The 14,931-nt window shown below is 33.0% G+C and overlaps 1 protein-coding gene across 1 annotated transcript in view; it reads left to right on the forward strand.

The window, feature by feature from the left end:
* Positions 1-14,931, forward strand: part of LOC106468205 (filamin-A-like) — a 31,911-nt gene that overhangs the window by 1,709 nt on the left and 15,271 nt on the right. Inside the window, exons 2-8 of the mRNA XM_022396543.1 lie at positions 1,420-1,548; positions 2,611-2,784; positions 4,056-4,214; positions 4,928-5,131; positions 5,431-5,583; positions 6,559-6,687; positions 9,422-9,688. Coding sequence (XP_022252251.1) covers positions 1,420-1,548; positions 2,611-2,784; positions 4,056-4,214; positions 4,928-5,131; positions 5,431-5,583; positions 6,559-6,687; positions 9,422-9,688 — 1,215 coding nt within the window. The remainder of the gene's footprint in view (positions 1-1,419; positions 1,549-2,610; positions 2,785-4,055; positions 4,215-4,927; positions 5,132-5,430; positions 5,584-6,558; positions 6,688-9,421; positions 9,689-14,931) is intronic.

Here is a 14,931-nt window from a genome sequence, read left to right on the forward strand (position 1 = left end):
TAGCTGTAGTTTGATTTGCCGCTACTTGTTTCCATCTTCTTCTCCTTTTTTTTTTTAATTTTCTGTCCCACTTCTGACACCAATTTGTTACATCTCTGTTCGTTAGTTAATTTTCCGTAAATTCGTTTCGACGAAACTTTAGCGACACAAGTCCTCTCTTAAATAAAACTGGTTTATTCTTTCTGAATACAACTTTACGATACACTTAATTTCAACAGTCGCTCTATAACAATGCCATAACTGACGTCTCACGTGGCCAACAATATTTTATCCGCATACATTCAATTACTCATTACCTCCCCGTCGCTTCGTAGCCGGTCTTATATATACAAGACTACACTATATCTAGAAGGATCATGAGATTTAAGGAAAAGACGTGAAAGTTCGAGAATGACGTGGCGTGATACTAGTCATGTGACCTTGATGTTGTAACAACACATTGTACATTAAAATCAAAAATTTAAAAGCAACATAATGGAAAACATACTAGTAACAGAGATGGTATTCAACTGAGGAATCAGTGGATTCTAATCATTATTAAGTTTGTGTTTTATGACATTGTATTCTCCCAGGTAGACTGATGTAGTAAACTAGCTACATTATTTACTGCATTTTTAGTTCTGATTTATGTAGGTAGCTTTAACAGGGGTATTTGTAATTACTGCCAATTTTCTTTCAGTTTAATCTCATGTTGAACAATTATATACAAAGTTCATGTACAAAGATTATTCACATTGCTGAAAATAAAAACATTATAAAGAAAGCTCTTCATTTCATGGAAAGAAACAACTCCAAAACTACTTCACAAAGATGTTTTAATACATGTCAGTAATACTGCTGTATTTTTATGAATCTAATCCAACTTAACAGTCACCTATCTCTGGAAAGTAATAACTAAATGTTACACACATAAAAAATCTATATGAAAATAGAATTCTTATTAAAGAAAACCAAATAAATGAGATGGTATGAATTTCATTAACAAATGATTCATTTTTCTTATATTACAAAAGTGGAAGCTATGAATATACATATTGATTACTTAAGAGTAATAACAGCAGATTAACCAATTTTCATCGTGTTTCAGATTGTTCAGTAAGTATAGCAATGGTCAATAGAAATTGTTTAGAAAGGGATTAGAATTATACAAAACCTTTACATTTTAACATACCAATTGTCAAGCTTATACCTAGATCATGAACTAGATGGGAAGATTATAAGTTAAAGTTATCAAATCAAATGTTTCTGCTTTCTTTGTTCTTAGTCTTGACCCTATAAGCCATTGAAGATTTACAGTATAAGTTATTACAAAAGTCTTTATTAGAAACATTTATTTTAATTTCTTGGGACATTGTCAGATTATCTTGGTGTAAAGAATTTTGGGTTTAAATAAGTAATTTTCTAATCTTAATTTTACAGGCAGTCCATTCAAATTCCATGTAGATGCTGTAACAAGTGGAAATGTGACAGCTTATGGTCCTGGTCTTACATATGGTGTAGCAGGAGAACCCTGCAATTTCACTATCTACACCAAAGGAGCAGGAGCAGGTTTGTCTTTAGTATTCCTTAGCTATCGAACTGTGTTGTGTAGATGTTTTTATTTCTTTTTTCAAGTGATCTGGTAGTTAGGAAATTTTACATGCAGTTTTTTGGTGGATAGGGGGAAAGTAATACTTAGTGAATGTTACATGTATTCTGATGGAATTATGGGAGAATAGTTCTTGGTAAATTTTATATGATTTTTGGAGGGTTATAGGAATAAATACTAATTATGAGGCATATCTATGAACAATAGATAACATACAGTAATCCCACAGTAACATAACTTCCATATTTTTATCACAGCCTGTCATATAGAACTATAAATTCAAATATTCTGGACATGTGGGTGATTACCACTCAGACAGCAGCTATATACACTTAAATAAATATTAGCAGCATTAAAAAAATTCTTACTTATAGTTTTAATTATTTAATCTGATGTTAGAAAAATTATCTTTAAAGTACCAGCTAATTATGGGCTATTAATATAAAGACTAGATGTTAATTTTTTTATCTTCAAGTTGTAAATCACGTTTCCTTGTGAAATAGTTAAGGACAGTGACTTTATATTATTGTTACATCTCTATTCGTTAGTTAATTTTCCGTAACTTCGTTCTGACGAAACTTTAGCGACACAAGTCCTTTCTTAAATAAAACTGGTTTATTCTTTCTGAATACAACTTTACGATACACTTAATTTCAACAGTCGCTCTATAACGAACGCTATAACTCATGTCTCTGACTGCAGTTCAATTACTCATTACCTCGTCACGTTGTGACCATCTTATATATACCAGACTACCCCCAATCTAGTAGTCTCCCGATAATTCACGAAGGTTCAAGAGAAGGACGTGGCATGATACTAGTCACGTGACCTCGCTGACGCAACATTATTTAACAATATTCAAAAAGTGATTCAACTTAATCTAGGTTGGACATTATTGTTGGTTTTGCAGACTTAAAGATACATTGTTAGTTTCTATGTAAGAATATATATAATTTCTTTAATTTTGTATACCTTGTGAATTCCTTCTCTGTAAGATATTGTATTAATTTGTCACTTTTCAGATGGCTTGTCCGTTGCTGTTGAAGGGCCCTCCAAGGCAGAAATCAGTTGTCATGACCACAAGGATGGAACTGTTAGTGTTTCTTATATTCCTACAGCTCCAGGAGAATACAAGATTCTGGTGAAGTTTGCTAATGTAAACATTACCGGAAGCCCTTTCACAGCCACAATTACTGGTATGATTCTTAATACTGTGTGGATGTGATTTTGTTCTAGTATTATGAAGAGTATTACTTTAATTTTATTTAGGAAGAATACAATAAATATTGTACACTTTGTATGATTTTTATATGTAGTGTATATATATATATGTATGTGTATATATATATACAGTATATGTAAATCAATTTCACAAAAACAGGGTTAAAATCAGAAAGTGTCACACTTAAGAGACTAATAGAAATTAGGTACAAACTATAGTCTGGGGAGGGTAAAACATACTTCAGAAAGAGAATTGTTTGTGGAAGCAGGATATATATAGTGGTAGGAATATTCCATCTATGAGATTTAACTACTGTTGTTAAATTTTTTTTATTTCACATTTGAGACTTGTACTGAGACTTTAAGAGTAGATGCTAAATTCCAAACACATATCACTACTCTTCACTGTCTCCAGCCAGTTGTGGGAAGCTAGTTGCTTAAATAGCCTTAATTGCTATTCATTGTTTCTGCAAATCATTGGACAGAAGCTAGTTGCTAAAGTTCCAATAACTACTCTTCATTGTCTTCATTTTACTGTAGGACAGAATCTATATAGTTGCTTGAAAATCCTTTTCTACAGCCAGTTTTGAATACCCTTAAATACTCTACTGTTCATTTTCTACAGCCAGTTTTGGGAATCTAATTACTTGAGTTCTGTTAACTACTTTTCATTGTCTTCAGCCAATTGCCAGGAGCTAGTTGCATGTATATATGTATTTTCACATGTGAAAGCTATGAATAGAGGTTGAATGTGGCAGATGGTGTGTCCCTTTAATTTGTAAGTTCAACTTCTGCATATACATTTCTTACTGATGTAAATTTTATTTTTCTCATATCGAAGTTTGTATCTTTGTTTTATTAGCCTTCATTTTATGTGCAAAGATTTTGGTTTTATTGCCTGAAAAGCTGTTGTAAAATAACATTCAAAGTAAATAAATGATCTTTCCTTTAAGTGTTGAAATTAGTATAACTGTTGTGTTACCTATATAAATATATATATATATATGTATTGTGTATATAGTTTATGCTGAAGTTCATATCCTTATACTGTTTTACTATCAATAATATGAATTCTTTCTTTTTATTTATGCATAACCTGTTTTAATTTTTTTTCACAGACAGTTATTCACAATATGAGATCCAGGTTAATTACCACATGTTGCTTTCTTCATTACTTGTGTTGAATGTGCAATCCTGTACATGTACATGTTCATTTATTTTTTGTGCTTGATACATACCATCATAGGTGAAGGAAGGAAGAGAAACCAGATATCAGTTGACCACTCTAGTGAAGTTTCCCTCAAAATCCAAGAAACAGATATAAAAAATCTCAATGCCAGTATTGTAGCACCTTCTAAAATGGAGGAGCCATGTTTTTTGAAGAAACTGCATGATGGACATCTTGGTATGATTTTAAACTATTTTTGTGGGGATGGGGGGTGAATTTTCAGTCATTTTCTTTCTAACACCATCTTATGTTGAGAAAAAAATTTTTGCTTTATCATTATGTACAGAGTGTGTTTTAGCTATAACAGTTGTTTAACTAGTTTTAGTGATATATATATATTGTTACGACAGCGGGAGTCACGTGATGCTGGTAACACGTGATGAGATTCTAGAAGGATTATGAAGGCCCGAGTGTTTGCCAGACACTCTCTATTTTAGTATATATAAGCCCGGCAAATAAAGTGGAGATAATAATGGCAGATAGGGAGATATAGAGACAGATAATCGAGTCAAGTCGTAAATAAAATGTGTGAATCGTTATGAATTATAGCATATGTTTAAGTTAAAGTGACTGTGGAAATTAAGTGTATTGCAAAGTTGTATTGAGAAAGAATAAACTAGTTTTATTTAAGAAAGGACTTGTATTGCTGAAGTTCTTCGGAAAGAATTTTTACGGGAAATTAACAAACGACCAGAGACCTAACAATATATATATATGTGTGTGTGGTTGTCTGAAGCATGTATGTACAAAAATGAGGCTCTGTTAGTAAAACTAAAGAAAAAACATCTCATGGACAGTAACATTAAATGATTTGTTTTGCTTTTTATCTTATAATGTCTATCACTTTATTAAGAAAAGAAAATTACTTGATTCAATTTTTTCCCATCCAGGAATATCTTTCACCCCTCGAGAGACTGGTCAACACAAGGTCCATGTCACTAGACAGGGCAAGCCAATCCATGGAAGTCCATTCAAAATTGATGTTCTCGAAAAAGAAGTTGGTGATGCATCCAATGTGAAAGTGAGTGGTGTTGGAATCAAAGAGAGCAAAACTCATCAAAACAACGAGATCATGATAGACACAAGGAATGCTGGTTAGTGTGCATTTCAGGTTGTAGTAGTTTGGAGGTTGTTGTAACAGTTCAAGTTTTAGATAATTTGTTCTAGTAGCACAGATGAATAATTCTTTTAGTGTCAGTTAACAAGGTTCAGTTCTGATTTATTTCATGGTTAATTATTTGTGATAGAAAATCAAGTTAACATAATATATATATGTTGAATCATGTTCTTGAACACCATTTAATTTGATATTTTATTGTTTATTAAACGTTTTCTGTTATGCAATACTTTTCTGATGTTTAAATGATACATATCAATAAATGGTCTCTTGTAGGTTATGGTGGTCTGAGTCTTTCTATTGAAGGTCCTAGCAAAGCAGAGATTAGCTATAATGACAATGAGGATGGAACTTTAAAGGTGTTATACAAACCTACTGAACCTGGTTACTATGTGATTAACCTCAAATTTGCAGACAATCATGTTCCAGGTAAATATGTTACCATAAAAAAATCTTTGAAGAACATTTCTAGTTTTTATTTTATTGGATCTTAAATTCATCTTTTCTATCTGCAATACAATAATATGCAATCATGTAGTGAGTTGTTTAATCAACCACCCTGAACACTCATCCCTAAATATTTGTTCTTTTCAGGTCACCTTTTGAGGAATCACTTAATCAATTCATGACTGTTTTATTCATGTTATCTTTTTTGATATTTTCTTCAATAAAAAGTGCCTGATCTTTACATTGAATAAAACTATGTTTTTAAGAAACGATCGTAAGTAAACTCTCAACTTGAACTTATTGAGCCAAAGTTATTAATTTCTGAGCAGATAGCACTAGAGTTTATGAAGAGGATTTCACATGAGCTTAACTAAATGTTTAATATAGCATCATATTTAGTGGTGTTACATTTAATTATGTAGGGAAGATAAAATATACATGTGATCCCTCTTCTTCCCTTGCACTGTCTGAAGTTTTTCTATAAAAGTTCAAGCTTGAAGTTTGAAGATAGTATCTTCATTCTTATTTTTATGAAATTAGTTACAAATGTCTAGAATTTTACTGATTACGTGGGTTTTCTTAATGTGCAGTTTATCACAATTTATGTACCTATAAAAATATTTGTGTAGTTGAAAAATCACCTATATAAGTAAGTTCAAGTGGATAAATATTAAAAAAAAACATATTTAAGATAATAAAATTCCATTCCAGAGTTGATAAATAAATGTATTTACTAGAATAGTCTTCATTTCTTGGATCATTTGTTACTAGGCCTATATATATGAGGTGGAATAACATGTCATGTATTAAAAAATGATAAAATTATGCAGTTGAAAAAAATCCTTAGGAAAAGCTCTGACTGATTAATATGAGAGATAGTGAAGTTTACTCATACAATTAATATAGCATTGTAAAATTATGTTTGTTTTACTAACATATGTTACTGTACCATTATAGGAAGTCCTTTCACTATTAAGGTCACTGGTCCAGGTTCCAATGTCCAGCGAGAAAGTATTACTAAACAGAGAGATGCACTCCCAATTACTGATGTAGGCTCTGAATGTAAGCTTTCTGTGAAGCTGCCTGGTGAGTAATAAATGCTAAGATGATTGTTATTAAAACATATTTCAACACCTAAAACTCTCTGATATAAATACTTAACTTTTACTTAAAAGAAATCCTTTAGGTGCCTGTTGTACATTAAAGAAATAATATTAGAAATATAATATTGTGATACTATAATTGTACACATTAGTTGAAATGTTTCAACAAACATCTTTCTTTTCCATTAAACATGGGAATCTAGTTGAGATATAGTATAGATTTTAGCAAGAATTAGGAAAACTTTTTAAAGCAAACAATATCATTTGATAACAAGATATTCTCGTTACATGTACATTTGAGGATAGTTCTGTAAAAAACGTAGACTAATGGAGTATTTTTTAAAGGATGGGTCTGTAGTGTTTATTGTATTACTAAATTCTGAAAGTTTGAAACCTGTATCACCATTTCTTAAGGAATGTGTCTTTAAGAAATGGTGATATATGCTTAACTTTTCGAAATTTTTACAAAAATAATATCATTTCCATCAATTTGATTTGATACTGACATAGCCATCCAATTAAATTGATGGTGCTGATTTTGACCAATGAAACTTTTCCTTTTGTATATATATATATAGACATATGTCGACACACAATAAAACTTGATATTTTGTTATACTTATGTAGCTTTTTTTCTCAGTTTCTCATCAACCAATAAAATTTGTTAGTGTACAGAACAAATAAGATTTCCACAAATTATCAGAGAAAATACCAGAATGATCATTTCAGAACTTTTACCAGTACTTGAACTAAATAATGGCACAGTTAATCATAAAAATATAGATGTGGTGCTTCATAGTTTATTTGCATTTAACTCCAGAATTACTCAGTGTATAGGGTGATTTAGAACACGATAGATACCTGAGGTGGCATGAAAAACTAATACATCAATAAAATATCACTTGTAAATTGTAATGTGCTTTAGGTTATTAGATTTAAAGTAAGCATTTTATTAAAAATGTTATTATTAAGGCCTTTGTACTACATACTACATGTTTTCTACCACTATACTTAACAGGAATATTATATTCTTTTAAAATTGTGTACACGCAACTGTGTATAATTTTAACACAGTATGTTGGTCAAGGGAGTAGCTATGTAGATGGCAATCTTTTCCACTGGTCAGTCAGGCAACAATTTGTGAATACAACTTGCCTTATTTTTCAATATGAATGACCAACAGTGACATGGAAAAAAATGGCATTAATGTTAAGTGTATATAATGCTATTTTTTCTCATCTGAAATAGTTGTTTACAGACTCTTAGAGAGACTTACTTCTTCAGTGAGAGCTCTCAACCCTCTAGTAAAAAACATAGTTTTTGTGTTTTGATTGTGTTTGGAGTTCAATAAAAATTGTTTCACACTGATGTGTTAAGTCTCATTCTTTGCTTAACTCAGTACAAACTCAGAGGATTAAGATTTACTCCCACAAAACATTTTCTGTCTATTACTCTAAGGGAAACCAGTGCATCTAACAATCCCATGACTGTACTGTTTTATTATTATATTTTTATCAGTAATAATGAGTGCTGAATGACCAATTTATCAGTGGAATATTTGACATGCTTGCTTCTTCGTCAGTTATCTTGAAATAAATTTATATGACAAGAAAGTTTATTATGAAAAGTATCATTAAAATATTTTTGTTGTAATATGGGGACATAACATAAAGCTCAATGAAAATTAAACTAGCTGATTAAAGCCTACTGTATCTAACTGGTAAGGATTAAGTTTAATTTTTTTTTTCTCAAAGCAAGGCTGAAGAAACTGCATATAAAGAAAAAACATATACATAAAAAATTATGTATTGTATGTTTGGAATGGATGAGTTTGATGAAACAGTTATACCAAATTATGCATAGCATTTACAACAGTACTAGTTTGGATTGTGGATTTTTTAAAGCTAAGAACGAATTAGTCAAAATGTTATTCATGTCATTAGTGAAACATTTTTCAATCTTATCATCAAGTTTTACATTCTAATACAAAAATTGTTAATATTGGAATAAATTGAAGAATGAAGTGAACCATCAGAGTTATATAGACTTTCTTAAACTGTTTTGCCCATTTTCTAACTTGCTAATTAATGCAGACTTAAATATATATACATTTGTCTCTACTACTCCCAGTTTATTTTCATGACTTACTGTAAGTTTAACCTGCTCTTGACCTTGCCTGAGTTTAAAAGTAATTTATAATTGAAAATAAGTTTGAACAGTGTACCATAATATTAGATAACACTGAATCACCAATCTCAGTTAAATATATTGGTCTGAATTAGAGTACGAAGCTAAGTTTGTGCTCCTGAACTACACATGATTAACTTCATACTACCAACTTAATCTCAGTGACTCTGCTAGTTATTGACTTTATTAAATGAATGTTTAATAAATTCTTGATTTCTGAAACTGGAAAACAATAAAACATCAAAATAGTTCATTTTTTATGCTCAATTAACTCATGTACATGTAAGCATGACGATAAAGTGTAGGTGTCACAAGATGTTGATAAAACTTTAGCAGGTTATATTTAACAGATTCAGTCGAGAAGACCTACAAAACCTCTGAAAACCAGAATATATATTAAGGTGATAATTATTAAATTATGTTTGTGGAGGTTTCTGATGTTTTTAGTTTATTTAATTTAAGAAAAAAATTGCATTTTTTTAATGTTATGTCTAAACTTATAAATTTTTTCCATGTAACATTCCTTCCAGGAACAAATGCTTTTGACATGGCTGCCACAGTGACGTCTCCATCAGGTGAAACAGAAGATGCTGAAATTTTAGACTTGGATGATTGCCTTTATGCAATTCATTTTGAACCAAAAGAAGTTGGTGTTCACACAATCTGTGTCCGACACAAGAATATTCATATCCCAGGTTCACCTTTTCAGTTTACTGTGGGCCCATTTATTGACAGTGGCTATCACAGAGTGCATGCAGGTGGACTAGGGTTGGTACGGGGTAGTGTTAGTGTACCAGGTTAGTATGTTATGTAGGTAAGGGTGATTGCTCAATCAATTTAACCACGTATGAGAAAGATAAAATAGTTTTTTAGAACTGTTAGTTACTAATAAGTGTATACATTTTCAAATATCATGAAAACGTTTGTCTTTAGAATAAAAATGAATAAAAATTTAAAATTGTTTTAAAATAATCAGAGTTTGAAAACCTCAATACCACCAGTTATAATTAAGAAATATCATTTTTACTTATTAGCACTAAGTGTCTTCCTACTATAACTATAAAATGTCACTTTCACTCATAAACACTAAGTGTCTCCCTGCTGTAACTAAGAAATATCAGCTTCACTCATTAGCACTAAGTGGCTTCCTACTATAAATATGAAATATCAGTTTCACTCATTAGCACTGAGTGTCTTCCTGCTGTAACTAAGAAATATCAGTTTCACTCATTAGCACTGAGTGGCTTCCTGCTGTAACTAAGAAATATCAGTTTCACTCATTAGCACTGAGTGGCTTCCTGCTGTAACTAAGAAATATCAGCTTCACTCATTAGCACTAAGTGGCTTCCCACTATAAATATGAAATATCAGTTTCACTCATTAGCACTGAGTGGCTTCCTGCTGTAACTAAGAAATATCAGTTTCACTCATTAGCACTGAGTGGCTTCCTGCTGTAACTAAGAAATATCAGTTTCACTCATTAGCACTGAGTGTCTTCCTACTGTAACTAAGAAATATCAGCTTCACTCATTAGCACATAGAAAAAATATCTTAATACCAAATCCAGAACAGTCTATTACAGTAAATTCTATCTACTTCTACCAAAACACACCACAATACAACTTTGTCACCAAAGATATCTGTTTTTGAAAATAAATTCATTCTAAGCTTCTGAAGAGCACCACTTATGGCCAGTCTTAAAATGTTAATGTAGATTACCTCCTCTCACATGTATAGCTATTCTTTTTCAGTGCTGGCCTCATTATGCAAAAACTTTTTGCATGCCACAAGCCTTGAGCTCCCACATACCCCACGATAAACATGGTTCAACTGTGTCTCACATGTAAATCATCATGCGACAACCTTCCACCAATAGGAGTGCAACACACCTTCCTGATGGCAGTGACCAAATGCAGACGTTTTTTACTTGTGCTCTTTTTTTGCGTGTTCATTTAATTTTTTTTTGTGTGAAATAGTGATTTACTTGATTTCTTTATTTCCAGTAGTTAGTTTGCTGAGATAACTTACTTTTGTTTATTGATTTTTTTTCTTATTTTCGACTTATTCATGGTTTAAGATGAATTCTCAAGTTTGAGTTTTGTAATTTCTGATATTATTACTTCTACTTCGAATGCCATTAATGGCTTCAGATCTGGGGGACTCGACTGAGGATTTTTTGGCTATCATTTGTTGGAACATTGATCATTATTTGAGACATCCTTTTTCTCCCAACAATGTTCAAGTTCCTCCTGCATTTTCCAAATGACGAGGATTTTGACAGTTTTTTTTCTTTCTTCCTACCTATACCATGCCTTCCCATGCATCTCCCACAAAATCTACTAGGCCTAACTTTGCCTTTTTTCAATATGCTTTCTCAGGTGTGCTCAATCTTCTCGTTTTCATATGATACTGTTTCTTTTTTAACATGACACCCATCATTAGAGTTCTTTGTTTTCCTTCCTTCCTGTGACTTCGGGGTTCTTGCTGAGCTTTTAATTTCTCAGCTGAGTGCTGGCGTTAGCTATAGCATGCCTCATTCTCCATGGACTTCTGATCTTTATGCTTTGACCTATGAGAAGCTGCTCAACTTTTTCTTGACTCCCAGCAGTTAGTCACTTTTTCTCATGTAGGGGGCTGTCCCTGATAATCCTATCCATTTCTCCCACTTCCTTTTTCCCACCTTTGACTTACCTGTACAGCTTTCCTACAGTACTTGTCTAACATACATCTCCTTTCTGAGACACTCCACCAATCCTCTTATGGGATTTTTTTTGGGGATACACTTTCCCTCCTTACTCCTCATTGGTGCTATTGACCTTTTTGGCCCCATACCTTCACACGTGTTTTTGTTGCTGTTGGGATCTTATTGGGAAGGACTCTGTTTTTTCACAGGTTCATCTACTTTCCCATTATCTTTTTTACTCAATTGGTTCATTTTCTCCATTTATTTGTTTTTAGAGATTTTTAGAGTCTTTAGATTCACATGTGGACTCTGTGATCGGGCATTTGTCCTTTTTCCTGGAGTCTAACCTCCATCATCCATTGAAGGAAACTATTTAGTCAGGCATGTTTCCTTCACCTCATATGTTCATTTCTCACTTTCTTCATTCGGTAGCTGTTTCTTCCTCATCAGGGTACCACCTTCTGATTGTTGCCATCCTTCAAACTTTGGTGTGGCCATGAGTGGGTAAGTTATGTTTTCTATATATATATTTTTCCCTCCAGGGACATGTCCCATTTAGGATATAGATCTCACTCAGTGGCAAACATTGACTGTCCAGGTATGCTTTGTATATCTCAAATCTGCACTATATGTCCACAATGTATCCCATGGCTTATAAAGCACACTGTTGAGATGAGGTGTTCCACAAGATTGCTAGTTGGTTTTTCGTCACAGTATATTTGCGTCATTAACTCAGTGGTTATGGGTAGGTCCATGTGATTATGGTCACCCATGTACTGTGCATGTCACGAGATTTTACTTTGTTACATTCAAAATTTAATTAAGCAATCTTACTATCAATGTATACCAGTGAAATTGTCTTTAAAATTTACATTATAGTTCAAAGTTTTATATTATTTAAATTTTAATTCATTTACTTCAAATAAATCATAAAGAAACATTCTTAAACTTCAGTTTGATGCACAACTTCAGTTACTTTCTTACAAAGTTTTAAAGTTTGGACTTTGTAAGCTGAGAAGGACTTGAAAACACTAAACCTTCCATATATAGGGAGAATCTAGGTTAATTCTTCGTTCAAGTTCCTTAGGGTGCATTCTGAGGAAAGAGAAATAAATTTCTTGGAACTCTTGACAGATGCTACGGCCTCTCTCTACCCATACATTTGGAATTTCTCAGCAAATTATACTTAGTTCAGCTAGATGTTTGTAGCCAATAGACAGACCACATTTCAAAATACTATTTTCCAAGTTATTTTAAAATTGGCACAAAGAATTCCATTGAGAACTTGTCAAGCACTCTTATCATTCTTGTTGCTTGTGACCTCACTAGCACTTTAACATTATTCCTCACCTATAAATATGTTAGATAGACAGTTAAATATTATTTAGGTTTTAGTTTTATATTGTAGGTAATTATGTTTTAAAATGCATCTTAGAAAGTTTTTTTTTTTAAATATAAGCCAACCTGCCTCAGTTTATCAGGCTTAGTGTAGTAGGCAAATATCCCAGTACTCTGATGACTGCTAAAGTGTCACTGCCAAGTAAACCCCATGAATCCCCTTTGACGTGTGTTGTGATAAGTAATAATGCTAAAGGATGAGAAAGAAAAATAATACATCAAAAGTTAACTTTTTTGTAAAAAAGCAAAAACTTATAATTAAGAATATAAACTAAGAAAAGTTTTAATATTAAATGACAAAATATTAAAAAGTATGTACATTTTTTCTATTTTTAATTTTAAACATTTCACTGCACAAGACATTGATGATAATACTTGAAATATTCAATCTGAGTACAAATAACTACAATACAAAAAATAACAAATCTTTATTTCAAATACTGAATTAAAGCAATCTCATACTTTGTGTACAAAATACTTTTAATTTTTAACAAACATCTTACCAATTTTTATCAAGATATGTTAAGAAAGCTCAGATTTATTGTAAGTATTGTTGAACTGTGTATCATTCTCCATACAAACTATGCCCAATGGACTTACCCATAACTATTGAGTTAATATGCCCATTCTGGATCATAGTAACCCATAGACCTATATGGGTAAAACAGAAGGGGATAACTGCCCATCCCTTTCATTGAATAAATCAGGGGCAGTCCGGTTTTCAAAATAGGGTTTTGTTGGTCATCCATTGCATTGTCTTTGGTGTTGGCATTTCTCTGGGTCCAGACTTTCCACTGCATTTTTATCCCCTAGTGGAGTATGAAAGTCCTTGTCACTTTCCAGTTCCAAGCCGCTTGGGTGATGGATCATGGAGGAGTCCTTCTGAATGTGTTTGTTTGCATTCAGTAGAGAGTTAGGGTGATGGTATTCTGCTGGTGTAGATGGCATACGATCCTCCAATCATGCATTCCACCACCATGCAGTGGGTCCTGGAGGTTGATGTTGCACCCAGCTTCTGTGTGGTTCTGTCTGGAGGGTGAGGCTGCTTATATTTTCTAGATGCAATCCACTTCCATGTGGTGGGATTGAGCTCCAACTGCTATGGGATCTTATCTGGGGGACGATGTTGCGCATATCTACAAATAAATATGCTCCAGATATTGGAGGTTGATGTTGCATGCAGCTTCTGTGAGGTTCTATCCAGAAAGTGAGGTTGTTTATATTTTGTTGATGCAATCCACTTCCATGCAGTGGTGGGCCCCCAGAGATTGCTATTGCACTCCAGCTTTTGTGCGGTCCTATCTAGAGGATGATGTCACTTTGGAGTAGATCCCTTACATTGCAGTTCACCTTCTTTGGTATTCCTCATCCTACTATCAGTGGATGTTGGTTCCCAGTAAGTTGTTGGACCAATCAACATAAACCCTTACACATGTGTTGGTTATGTTTCCTCTTCCTCACTCAATTTGCCTCAGGATCTCCACCTACATGTGGTAGGTCCCATAGGTTGATGTTGCATCCAGTTACTGTGCAGTTCTGTCTGGAGGGTGTGGTTGCTATATATTCTAGAGGTGATCCACTTCCATGCAGTGAGACCTGGAAGGTGGCACTGTCCTCCAGCTTCTGTGCAGTCCTATCCAGAAGATAATGTTGATTGGGGCAACAGCTCTTCCTCTTGCACTCCACCTCAGGATGTTTTCATTGCCTGAGGCTGATGTTGTATAGTGCTGTGCCAGTCTTAATAAGTTTGATATGACCTGCTACATTGACACATCTCATCCTACTGTCATTCAGATGTTGGGTTCCTGGATGTGGGGTTGGTTGTGGATTTGCAAACATGTGTGCTCATTCCGTAGATCAGTTTGCACAGTATACATTTCCATTCTACTTAACTTTAGGTGAAGACTATGTAGACTCTCTTCCTACCATGGTTGGAGTTTCTATTCCTGATACTGCTTG

Source organism: Limulus polyphemus, unplaced genomic scaffold, assembly GCF_000517525.1.
Source record: "Limulus polyphemus unplaced genomic scaffold, Limulus_polyphemus-2.1.2 Scaffold2915, whole genome shotgun sequence".
NCBI classification, from domain to species: domain Eukaryota; kingdom Metazoa; phylum Arthropoda; class Merostomata; order Xiphosura; family Limulidae; genus Limulus; species Limulus polyphemus.